The following is a 12,671-nucleotide window of genomic DNA, read 5'->3' as shown; positions in this document are numbered from 1 at the left end:
AACATGATGCAGACTGTAGGATTTTCCAGTGCTCTTGTTCTCTACATCAGATTATGTGTGACTACGTACCTTACTATCATCAACATGATGGCGACGGTAGGACTCTCCAGTACTCTTGTTCTCTAGATCAGTCTGTGTGTGACTACGTACCTTACTAACATCAACATGATGCAGACAGTAGGACTCTCCAGTGCTCTTGTTCTCTAGATCAGACTATGTGTAACTATGTACCTTACTAGCATCAACATGATGCAGACGGTAAGACTCTCCAGTGTTATTGTTCACTAGATCAGACCATGTGTGACTACGTACCTTACCAACATCAACATGATGCAGACAGTAGGACTCTCCAGTGCTCTTGTTCTCTAGACCAGACCATGTGTGACTACGTTCCTTACAAGCATCAACATGATGCAGATGGTAGGACTCTCCAGTGTTCTTATTCTCTAGATCAGACTATGTGTGACTACGTATTTTACTAGCATAAACATGATGCAGACAGTAGGATTCTCCATTACTCTTGTTCTCTAGATCAGACTATGTGTGACTATGCACCTTACTAGCATCAATGTGATGCAGGCGGTAGGACTCTCCAGGGCTCTTGTTCTCTAGATCAGATTATGTGTGACTATGCACCTTACTAGCATCAACATGATGCAGATGGTAGGACTCTCCAGTGCTCTTGTTCAGTAGATCAGACAATGCATGACTACGTACCTTACTAACATCAACATGATGCAGACGGGAGGACTCTCCAGTGCTCTTGTTCTCAAGATCAGTCTATGTTTGACTAAATATCCTACTAGCATAAACATGATGCAGATGGCAGAACTCTCCAGTGTTCTTGTTCTCTAGATCAAACTATGTGTGACTACGTACCATACTAGCATCAACATGATGCAGACAGTAGGACTCTCCAGTGCTCTTGTTCTCTAGATCAGACTATGTGTGACTATGTACCTTACAAGCATCAACATGATGCAGATGGCAGAACTCTCCAGTGCTCTTGTTCTCTAGATCAGACTATGTGTGACTATGTACCTTAGTAGCATCAACATGATGCAGACGGTAGGACTCTCCAGTACTCTTGTTCACTAGATCAGACTATGTGTGACTACGTACCTTACTAACATCAACATAATGCAGACGGTAGGACTCTCCAGTGCTCATGTTTACCAGATCAGACTATGTGTGACTATGTACATTACTAATAACAACATAATTCAGACGTAGGACTCTCCAGTGCTCTTCTTCAGTAGATCAGACTGTGTGACTACGTATATTACTAGCATCAACATGATGCAGATGGTAGGACTCTCCAATGCTCTTGTTCTCTAGATCAGACTATGTGTGACTATGTACCTTACTAGCATCAACATGATGCAGATGGGAGGACTCTCCAGTGCTCTTGTTCACTAGATCAGACTATGTGTGACTATGTACCTTACTAGCATCAACATGATGCAGCCAGTAGGATTTTCCAGTACTCTTTTTCTCTAGATCAGACTATGTGGTGTACTACGTACCTTACTACATCAACATGATGCAGACGGTAGGGACTCTCCAGTGTTCTTGTTCACTAGATCAAAACCATGTGTGACTACGTACCTTACTAGCATCAACATGATGCAGATGGGAGGACTATCCAGTGCTCTTGATCTCTAGATCAGACTATGTGTGACTACGTACCTTACTAGCATCAACATGATGCAGACGACAAAACTCTCCAGTGCTCTTGTTCACTAGATCAGACCATGTGTGACTATGTACCTTACTAGCATCAATATGATGCAGACAGTAGGACTCTCCAGTGCTCTTGTTCTCTAGATCAAACTATGTGTGACTACATACCTTACTAGCATCAACATGATGCAGACAGTAGGACTCTCCAGTGCTGTTGTTCTCTAGATCAGACTATGTGACTACGTATGTTATTAGCATCAACATGATGCACACGGTAAGACTTTCCAATGCTCTTGTTCACTAGATCAAACCATGTGTGACTACGTATTTTACTAGTAGCAACATGATGCAGACGGTAGGACTCTCCAGTGCTCTTGTTCACTAGATCAGACGATGCATGACTACATACTTTACTAACATCAACATGATGCAGATGGTAGGACTCTCCAGTGCTCTTGTTATCTAGATCAGACTATGTGTGACTACGTACCTTACTAGCATCAACGTGATGCAGACAGTAGGACTCTCCAGTGCTCTTGTTCTATAGATCAGATTATGTTTGAGTACGTACCTTACTAGCATCAACGTGATGCAGACAGTAGGACTCTCCAGTGCTCTTGTTCTCTAGATCAGACTATGTGTGACTATGTACCTTACTAGCATCAACATGATGCAGATGGGAGGACTCTCCAGTGCTCTTGTTCACTAGATCAGACTATGTGTGACTATGTACCTTACTAGCATCAACATGATGCAGCCAGTAGGATTTTCCAGTACTCTTTTTCTCTAGATCAGACTATGTGTGACTACGTACCTTACTAGCATCAACATGATGCAGACGGTAGGACTCTCCAGTGCTCTTGTTCACTAGATCAAACCATGTGTGACTACGTACCTTACTAGCATCAACATGATGCAGATGGGAGGACTATCCAGTGCTCTTGATCTCTAGATCAGACTATGTGTGACTACGTACCTTACTAGCATCAACATGATGCAGACGACAAAACTCTCCAGTGCTCTTGTTCACTAGATCAGACCATGTGTGACTATGTACCTTACTAGCATCAATATGATGCAGACAGTAGGACTCTCCAGTGCTCTTGTTCTCTAGATCAAACTATGTGTGACTACATACCTTACTAGCATCAACATGATGCAGACAGTAGGACTCTCCAGTGCTGTTGTTCTCTAGATCAGACTATGTGACTACGTATGTTACTAGCATCAACATGATGCACACGGTAAGACTTTCCAATGCTCTTGTTCACTAGATCAAACCATGTGTGACTACGTATTTTACTAGTAGCAACATGATGCAGACGGCAGGACTCTCCAGTGCTCTTGTTCTATAGATCAGATTATGTTTGAGTACGTACCTTACTAGCATCAACGTGATGCAGACAGTAGGACTCTCCAGTGCTCTTGTTCACTAGATCAGACGATGCATGACTACATACTTTACTAACATCAACATGATGCAGATGGTAGGACTCTCCAGTGCTCTTGTTATCTAGATCAGACTATGTGTGACTACGTACCTTACTAGCATCAACGTGATGCAGACAGTAGGACTCTCCAGTGCTCTTGTTCTATAGATCAGATTATGTTTGAGTACGTACCTTACTAGCATCAACGTGATGCAGACAGTAGGACTCTCCAGTGCTCTTGTTCACTAGATCAGACGATGCATGACTACATACCTTACTAACATCAACATGATGCAGATGGTAGGACTCTCCAGTGCTCTTATTCATGATATCAGACTATGTGTGACTATGTACCTTACTAGCATCAATGTGATGCAGACAGTAGGACTCTCCAGTGCTCTTGTTCACTAGATCAGACGATGCATGACTACATACCTTACTAACATCAACGTAATGCAGATGGTAGGACTCTTTCTTGCTCTTGTTCACTAGATCACACTATGAGGCCCATTTATCAAGCTCCGTATGGAGCTTGTGGACCCGTGTTTCTGGTGAGTCTTCAGACTCGCCAGAAACAGCAGTTATGAAGCTCCATAACCCTGTCCACCTGCTCTGAGCAGGAGGACAGGAATCGCCACAATTCAACCCGATCAAGTATGATCGGGTTGATTGACACCTCCCTGCTGGTGGCTCATTGGCTGCGAGTCTGCAGGGAGCGGCACTGCACTAGCAGTTTTTGTGAGCTGCTGGTGCAATGCTGAATACGGAGAGCGTATTGCTCTCTGCATTCAGCGAGGTCTTGCGGACCTGATCTACACTGTCGGATCAGGTCCACAAGACCTTTGATAAATAGGCCTCTGTGTGTGACTACGTACATTACTAACAACATGATGCAGACGGTAGGACTCTCCAGCGCTCTTGTTCACTGGATCAGACTATGTGTGACTACGTACCTTACTAGCATCACTGTGATGCAGATGGCAGAACTTTCCAGTGCTCTTGTTCTCTAAATCAGTCTATGAGGCCTACTTATCAAGCCGTCAACTTATTTGCATTCAACGGCACCAATATGCTCGCCTGACATCGCCTAACATCGCGGGCGCGGACCTGAATATGCTCTCCATACTTAACAAAAAAGCTGTCAAAAAGCCACGCTCCAAGTACGGGGAGATGAGCAGTGGACTGTTGTTAACTAACAGTCATCGATCTCGCTGCTATTCGGCTTTTTCACAGCTTTATTTGTATACTGTCACTAAACTGTGTAACCCCTATCCGGCCACTCCCGGACCCCACCGCAACTTAATAAAGTTATTAACCCCTATCCCGCTGCTCCCGGACACCGCCGCAACTCTAATAAACTTATTCACCCCTATTACGTCGCTCCCGGACCCCGCCGCAACTAACTAAATGTATTAACCCCTATCCTGCCACTCCCGGGCCCCACCGCAACTCCAATAAAGTTATTTTTTTTTTTTTTTTTTTTTTATTATATTTTTTCATTTATTCAATACATAAAAAAAAAATATCACATACAGGAAAAGGAGAAAATAATAAAAAAAAAAACCAATAGAAAAACAACGACATTTCGTAAATCATATCTGGAGACACAGCTCCACCTTGCTACAAATCTGGTAACTCTATATACCTCAACACAAATACTGGATTCGCCTAATAAAGATTAACAGATACCGATTGCAAACTTTGTTCGGCCTGAATAGTTCTCAACGGTTACCTGCCTAGAGATAATATGATTCTAAAAAAAAAAAAAAAAAAAAAAAAAAAAACCCACCTCCGCCGCCCTCCCTCTCCCCCCCCCCCTGCAACATAATACCTTACCGCTGCCTGTGCATCTCGAGCATGGCAACCGACAGCTACCTGATTATACAACCACGTTTACCCAAGATACTGGGAATACCCCTGCTACAACTAATTCAGCAAAGCAGACCGTATTTCGGACCGGGACAAGGATCTGCTTTTGAATCTGGGGTGGATATGACAAAATAATTGGTAGCCATCCTTGAAAAAACTCCTTAGTTTTCTTCTCGGAAGCTTCCGAGAGGTGATATGACTCAAATACAATTTGACCTTGAATTTCTTTACAAGACCTCTCTAAGCTCGGAGTTCTCTTAGCTTTCCAATTCTGCAAGATAAGATGACGTACTGCTAGAATAATCGTATTCAATGTGTAAGTCATCGCTGCTGAGTTTCTATGTACTTCTGTTCTAAGCAGGACCACATCTTGCAGAGTAAGCACTACCTTTACCCCGAATAGCGAATTAAACCAATGAAGCACTTTCTGCCATAACTGGTTAATTTTGGGACAAAACCAAAACATATGAAATAGATCGGCCCTAGAATTTGAGCATCTGGGACAGATATTTACTCCGGAATCAGAAAATTTTTGTAATTTAAGCGGGTGCAAATAAAAATTATTCAGAAGCTTCCAATGCGATTCCTTCCAGGACACCGAAACCCTACATTTCTGGACCATATTACAGCTCTGAATGATCTTCTCTACTGTAATATTATTAATAGCCGGAACCAACCAGGTACTTATACTATGCAAATGCTTATCAGATTGTTTAGAAAGCATAATATCGTATATTAAAGAATCGAGGAACTTCCCAGACTGAATTTCTTAATCAGCATTTTGATGACAGACCATTCCGCTAACATACTATTCTCCCAGTTTTGCTCAGCCATAAAATGACGGATCTGAAATACGCGAACAAATCAGACCTGGAGAGATCATAAGTTTGAAAACAGAGACTCCGCAGTCTGCACCAGATTATCAGGCCCCCAATAATTGCTTGACAAACCGTAACCCCTTGTCCCTCCAAGATTTGAACACCTTCTGATATAACCCCGGGATAAATTCGGGTTTCCCTGAATAGGTAAATAATCTGACACTGAGGGATCTACCCCTAAACAGGTGCAAAACTTCCGCCACGCGATCAGAACATTTTTTAAAGGATATCAATTTACTGATATTAGATGGTAGCTGACTTAACCTACAATGTAGCAGCGCAGAAAGGGCAAAAGGCCGAGTATAAAAAGATTCCTCTTGACTGACTGCTAACCTATCAGTATCCGCCAACCAATCCATGGCGAACTTCATTAGCGCCGCCGTGTTGTAAAGCCTAATATCCGGCAATGCCAACCCAGCACGGTCTGTTCTTTGCATAAGTTTAGTTAGTGCAATCCTTGGTCTCTTATCTTTCCAGATGAATTTTGAGAAATCACTATATAACTTCCTAACATCTGAACAAGGAATAAAGAGAGGGAGATTCTGTAGCACATATAGGAGACGCGGAAAAACAATCGTTTTTATTAGATTAACCTTTGCTGAAATTGATAGCGGAAAGGAGGCCCATAACTGCAGATCTATTTTAATTTTTTTCAAAAGGGGGACGAAATTCGCGACATACCATACTTTCGGGTTCTTATGTAACTCAAGTCCCAAATAACTAATTGTATTAACAACCTTAAAAGGATATTTTACCAAACCAGATGAGTTATTACCCATATACATGAGTTCACTCTTTTCTAAATTCACCAAATAACCTGAAAAAGAACTAAATTGGGAGAGGATTTGAAGAATGATTGGAATCGATTGAAGGGGCTTATCTACAAAAATCAGCATATCATCCGCATAGAGAAGGGTTTTTAAACGATGAGATCCCAATGAAATTCCTGACAAAACATCACGAAATCTAACCGCTAGGGGTTCTAGAGCCACATTAAACAGAAGGGGAGATAATGGACACCCCTGTCTCGTCCCTCGATGTAACACGATCCCCTGAGAACGAATCCCATTTACCAAAAGAAACGAAATTGGTTTGCAATAAATCTTATGAATAAAGTGACTAAACTTGCCAGAGAAACCAAATTTCTGCAACGCGGAAAATAAATGCTCCCAGACAATGGAGTCAAAAGCCTTGACTGCGTCTAGGGTTAAGACTGCAGAATCACGAATTCCAACATTACCAGAATCTGGTTCCAAATTCGACATATAGTCCAAAAACGTAATAACCCTTCGAATATTTCGCGACGAGTTTCTGGCAGTCATAAATCCGGTCTGGTCCTGGTGGATCAGACTCTGCAAACAAAGATTCAATCTACAGGCAATAATACCAGCCAGAAGCTTGTAGTCAGTGTTGAGCACTGATATTGGCCTATAGGAGGCCATGTTCTCTGGATTTTTATTTTTTTTCGGGATGAGTGATATATTGGCTGCAGCAAAATTCTCTGAGATCCCGCTTTCAGACAGATAATAATTATTAAAAAGAGCCTCTAACGAGGGCAGCAATTCATCCTTGAGTAATTTATAAAATTCGTCCGGAAGCCCATCAGGGCCCGCTGCCTTATTAAGCTTAAGATTATCAATAGCTGTACCAATCTCCTCCCGTGATATCGGCTGATTCAGCACGGCCAACTCCTCTTCTTGGATCTTAGGGATACTTATGGATTCCCAAAAAGACTTTTGAGTGGTGTGATCTGCTGAAACTGCCGAGTACAGTTCTTGATAATACTTAAAAAATTCCAGAGAGATCTCTACCGGCTCAAAAAACCTGTCTTCGCCGTTTTTTATAACAGCGATAAAATTTCTTTTCTTTCTGATCTTAGTCAAGCGGGACAGATATTTCGCCGAACACACCATGAAAGCTCCTAAATTTGAGATTCACTCTAGCATCTTCCTCCAGCGATTTCTGCTTTAAATAAATCTCCTCTCCTTCCTAGCCTCACGATACAATGCCCATTTTAGTGGGGAGGGATCTAACTGAAAGTCCCTATAGTGGTTCTAGATCTTACAACAAGGGAACTCCCTAGTTCCTTAATTTTTTTCGCACGCAGGCTCAAATAGGCTATATTTTGCCACGAATCACAGCCTTGGCCGCCTCCCAATACACCTCTGCCTTATGACTAAAGTTCGAATTAAACAAGACATATTCATGCCAGGTAGACTTCATCCATGCAGAAAAGCTAGGGTTGGCATATAAAAAACGGGGGAACCCAAAAACCGTGAAAGTGGACGAGTGTCATGCGGATCAAGAATAGATAAAGATATTATAGAATGATCAGAAACTAAAAATTCCCCAATTCCTGTTTTAAGCTGAAGAACTGTCAGTGCTCCGCAATTAGAAAAAAATCTATCCGCGAGAATGTCCTGAATGACTTAGATTCGCATGTATAAGCTTTAGCCAAGGGATTTTGCAGCCGCCAAATATCAGTCAATGTAAGTTTAGTGCAAAATTTTTTAAAATAGTTGGCGTGATACTTATATTTAGCGTCATTCTTTCTTGAAAAACGATCTAGTTCCGGACTCAGGGTGGCATTAAAATCTCCACAGATAATTAAGTTCTCCTTTATAAAAGGGGTAGATTATGTTTTGGATCCGGTCCCAAAATTTTACTGAGAATTTGTTGGGGCATAAAATATTACAAAATACGTAATTTACCGATTTTATCACTACCTGTAACAACATAAACCGGGCTGAAGGATCAATTCAACTTTCGTAACTTGATAATCCAAGTCTTTATGAAAGAGAGCCGCAACTCCTCGCTTTTTGGAAGGAGAAGATGAGGCCAAAACCTCACCGACCCATCTCATTTTAAGCTTCGCTGCTTCTAATGCATCTAGATGAGTCTCTTGCAGAAACACCACTTCAGGTTTTTCTACAGCTAATGTTTTAATAACCAACTTGCGCTTGGCGGGAGAGGATATCCCCCCCACATTCCAAGAAAGAATTCTACAACCCATTGCTGTTATTCTCCCTGATCAATAACAGAACTGGACCCTGAAGCAGAGAACTGGCAGCACCATCCGGGGGGGAGGGGAGGGACGGCGGCGAGGAGGCGGAGAGAGAAAAAAAAAAAAAAAAAAAAAAAAAAAAAAAAGAAAAAAAAAAACCAACACAGTAAAATTTCAAACATTGTTACACGACACATTATAACATATGCATCTTTCTCAAACATTATCAAAATATTCATTATACACAATGCAGAAATAAAAACAGCAACCAAAAATCACAAAATAGCCCAAACCTGTAAAATGACAAAATAAACCAAAATCAAAAACTCTCACAAAAGAAAAAAAAAGAAAAACAAAAGGAGGAAAAAACTCTGACCCAACCGTGAATTTCACTTTAGGACTCTAAGGTTCTCAAAAAATCTTTCACCTCCGGAACTTCGTTAAAAATAAATTTGGCTCCCTTGTTATCTCCTATGATTTTAGCAGGGTAAAATAAACTGGCTTTAAATCCCCTTAGCGATGAGCTGCGAACAATACGGTGCCATAAGTCTTCTACGGGCGGAAGTTTCCGCCGAGAAGTCCTGGAACAGCAAGATCTTGCTGTTCCCAAATTCCAGTGAACCCGCTTTCTTAGCTAACTTCAAAATTTCAAGCTTATCCTGAAATTTCAACAGCTTAAAAATACACATTCTAGATTTACCCAGAGCGCCAGCAGAATCCCTTCTGGGACCCACTCTGTGGGCTCTCTCAATTGCTAAGGGGAGAAGCTGCGGTGGAAACCCAATAGCAAGGGGGAGAGTGGAGGAAGTGAATTTAACCAAGTCTTCAAATTCTGGCGCTTCGGGTAGACCTATAATCCTAATATTGTTGCGCCTGGAGCGATCTTCAAGTTCCTCCAGGCGCAACTGCATATTCTTAAGTTTGACTTCCTGGGCCTGAATGGTAGCCTCTTGTACTGTCAGCTTATCTTCTACTGTGGAGATTCTATTTTCTACCTCCCCAATTCTCTGAGAAAACTGTTTGACTTCAGTTGAAAGAGAAGATAATTCCGTAGAAATACCTCCCAGGTCTCTTTTAATACCCTCAAACTGGGGGGAGAAAATTGCTGTTAATTGAGTGATCAGCACCTGGGTATCAATTGCTGTAGCTACCCCTTCTAAGGATGTATCTATACTCGTGTCGCCACCTTTGGTATTTTTTTTATCCCTAGGTTTGGCAGGCATTTTGGGTGAAGTGTTATTAACGTGCGTTATAAATTTTTCCATGAATAATGAGACAAACCAACTGATAGCATAGATAAATACTATGCAAAGTGACACATAAATTGACTCCCGTTATAAGGGAGAGATAGTGAAACCTCAATACGTGGTAAATAACCACAGCAAAATATATTAACTCCACTTTTTTTTTTTTCTTTTTTTTTTTTTTCTTCTTTTTTTTTTTTTTTTTTTTTCTTTCCTTTTTTTCCTCTTATCCTGTGGATACTAGCAAAAGTGTTCTAGCGTGCATATAGTGAGTATAGTGAATTTAATACATAAAAAAAAAAAGAACAAAAGAACAAAAACAAAAAATCAGCCCAAAATATATGACCTTTACATATCAAACAATCTGAAACAGAAAAAAAAGAAAAAAAAAACGTTAATGGTGTATTCTGTGAAAGTGAAGTGACTTTAACAAAAAAGCCCTTATACAGATGCCTGCACTTTTCTTACTTTAAGCGACTAAGCAAAAAACAAAAATAGGGGGTAAACTCCAAAACAACCCCTTATAACAGCATGCAGAGAAAAATATACACATGACAGTGAATGAACATTATCCTACCAAGTCCTCTGGCGGATAAAACAGATATAGCATGATCGGCTAAGACTAGAGACCAGAAGACTAATCCCAGACTAACTAGACCCCAGGCTGAGTCCTTAACAAAGTCAGAGAGTCCTATAATATTAGGGGTCTTCTATCATTCACTATAAATCCAGGAGCAGCAAAACTTGGCCAGTCCGGCTGTGGAAAGTATTATGCCCAATAGAGTCCAGTCCAAACTCCTTGAGATCAAAAGAAAAAGTATACAGCATACGAAGACAGAGTCCTGTATTACTTACAGTGGATGTGGGCTGCGCTTGAAGAAGACTAATAACCAACAGGGGACACTCCTACCCGGAGGAGCGATGCAATCAAGCCACCCTGAAACTTAGTTGTGGAACCCCGGTGTCAGGTCCTGATCTGCCAACTGCAATCACTAAGCCGGATATCACTGCAGCCTCACCTAGTGCCGTGCACCTCCGCGGACTCAGACACCCGACCTTGCGGCACTTCACCGCTGACACATAGCCCACCTCTTCCTCCAACACCACTTGTTCTGCCGTGGGGCGGTCTCTCCTGGGTTCGCCCCCAGGGACTGCTTACGAGCCGGACAGACTCACCCGTCACTCACGGGGCCTCACTTGTCCTCCTTTCGTCTCCACTCCAGCCCTCGCAACCCCCACCAGGGGGGGCGAGAGCTCAGCAACACTCCACGCAAGTGCCACACAGGGTAGGTAAAAGTGATCTCCTCGGAGGTTAAGGGAGGGTAAAAAGAATGCGGTTTTACCGCTGCAGGTACTGCAACACGAAGTTTCCCTTTAGCTTGCGATGGGAAAATCAAGCTGTAAGCCCTAGCCCTTACGGGTACAACGGGCTAAAATTGAAGGCAAGGATAGCAGTAGTCGGCCCAAATGCCGAGTAGGAGCACACGTCTTGATGCTCCGCCTTCCACCGGAAACCAAGGTATATCTCCAATAAAGTTATTAACCCCTATCCAGCCGCTCCCGGACCCCGCCGCAACTAACTTAAGCCCTAAACCTCTGGCCTCCCACATCACTACCACTTACTAAACCTATTAACCCCTAAACCGCCAGCCCCCCACATCGCCATAAACTAAATTAAACTATTAACCCCTAAACCTAACAACCCGCTAACTTTATATTAAATATTAACTCATCCCTATCTTATAATAAATTTAAACTTACCTTTAGATTTAAATTAAACTATCTTAAACTATTAATTAATCTACCCTAACTATTATACTAAAATTACATTAAACTATATTAAATAATAATTAATCTATTCTAACTGTTATACTAAAAATACATTAAACTACAAATTAAAGGGACACTGAACCCAAATTTTTTCTTTCGTGATTCAGATAGAGCATGACATTTTAAACAACTTTCTAATTTACTCCTATTATCACATTTTTCTTCATTCTCTTGGTATCTTTATTTGAAATGCAAGAATGTAAGTTTAGATGCCGGCCCATTTTTGGTGAACAACCTGGGTTGTCCTTGCTGATTGGTGGATAAATTCATCCACCAATAAAAAAGTGCTATCCAGAGTACTGAACCAAAAAAAAAAAACTTAGATGCCTTCTTTTTCAAATAAAGATAGCAAGAGAACGAAGAAAAATTGATAATAGGAGTAAATGATAAAGTTGCTTAAAATTGCATGCTCTATCTGAATCATGAAAGAAAAAAATTGAGTTCACTGTCCCTTTAAAATAACTATATTATATATTTAAACACCTAACCCTACTCAAATAATTTAAATCTACAATAAAAAAATTACAAAGTTACAAAAAACTAACAACTAAGTTACAAAAAAAAAATAAACACTAAGTTACACAAAATAAAAAATAAATTATCAAATATTTAAACTAATTACACCTAATCTAAGAGCCCTATGAAAATAAAAAAGCCCCGCCCAAATAAAAAAACCCTAACCTACAATAAACTACCAATGGCCCTTAAAAGGGCCTTTTGCGGGGCACTACCC

The 12,671-nt window shown here is 41.1% G+C and overlaps 1 protein-coding gene across 1 annotated transcript in view; it reads right to left on the bottom strand.

Moving 5' to 3' along the window:
• GARNL3 (GTPase activating Rap/RanGAP domain like 3) overlaps window positions 1-12,671 on the bottom strand; it is a gene marked incomplete at its 5' end in the record, with an annotated part of 730,206 nt that overhangs the window by 134,383 nt on the left and 583,152 nt on the right. Inside the window, one exon of the mRNA XM_053695928.1 lies at window positions 237-456. Within this exon, the coding sequence (XP_053551903.1) occupies window positions 237-456 (220 nt within the window). The remainder of the gene's footprint in view (window positions 1-236; window positions 457-12,671) is intronic.

This window comes from Bombina bombina, chromosome 12 (assembly GCF_027579735.1).
Source record: "Bombina bombina isolate aBomBom1 chromosome 12, aBomBom1.pri, whole genome shotgun sequence".
In the NCBI taxonomy this organism is placed as follows: Eukaryota; Metazoa; Chordata; class Amphibia; order Anura; family Bombinatoridae; genus Bombina; species Bombina bombina.
The sequence above is the reverse complement of the archived record's forward strand: the minus strand, read 5'-3'. Positions and strand labels throughout refer to the sequence as shown.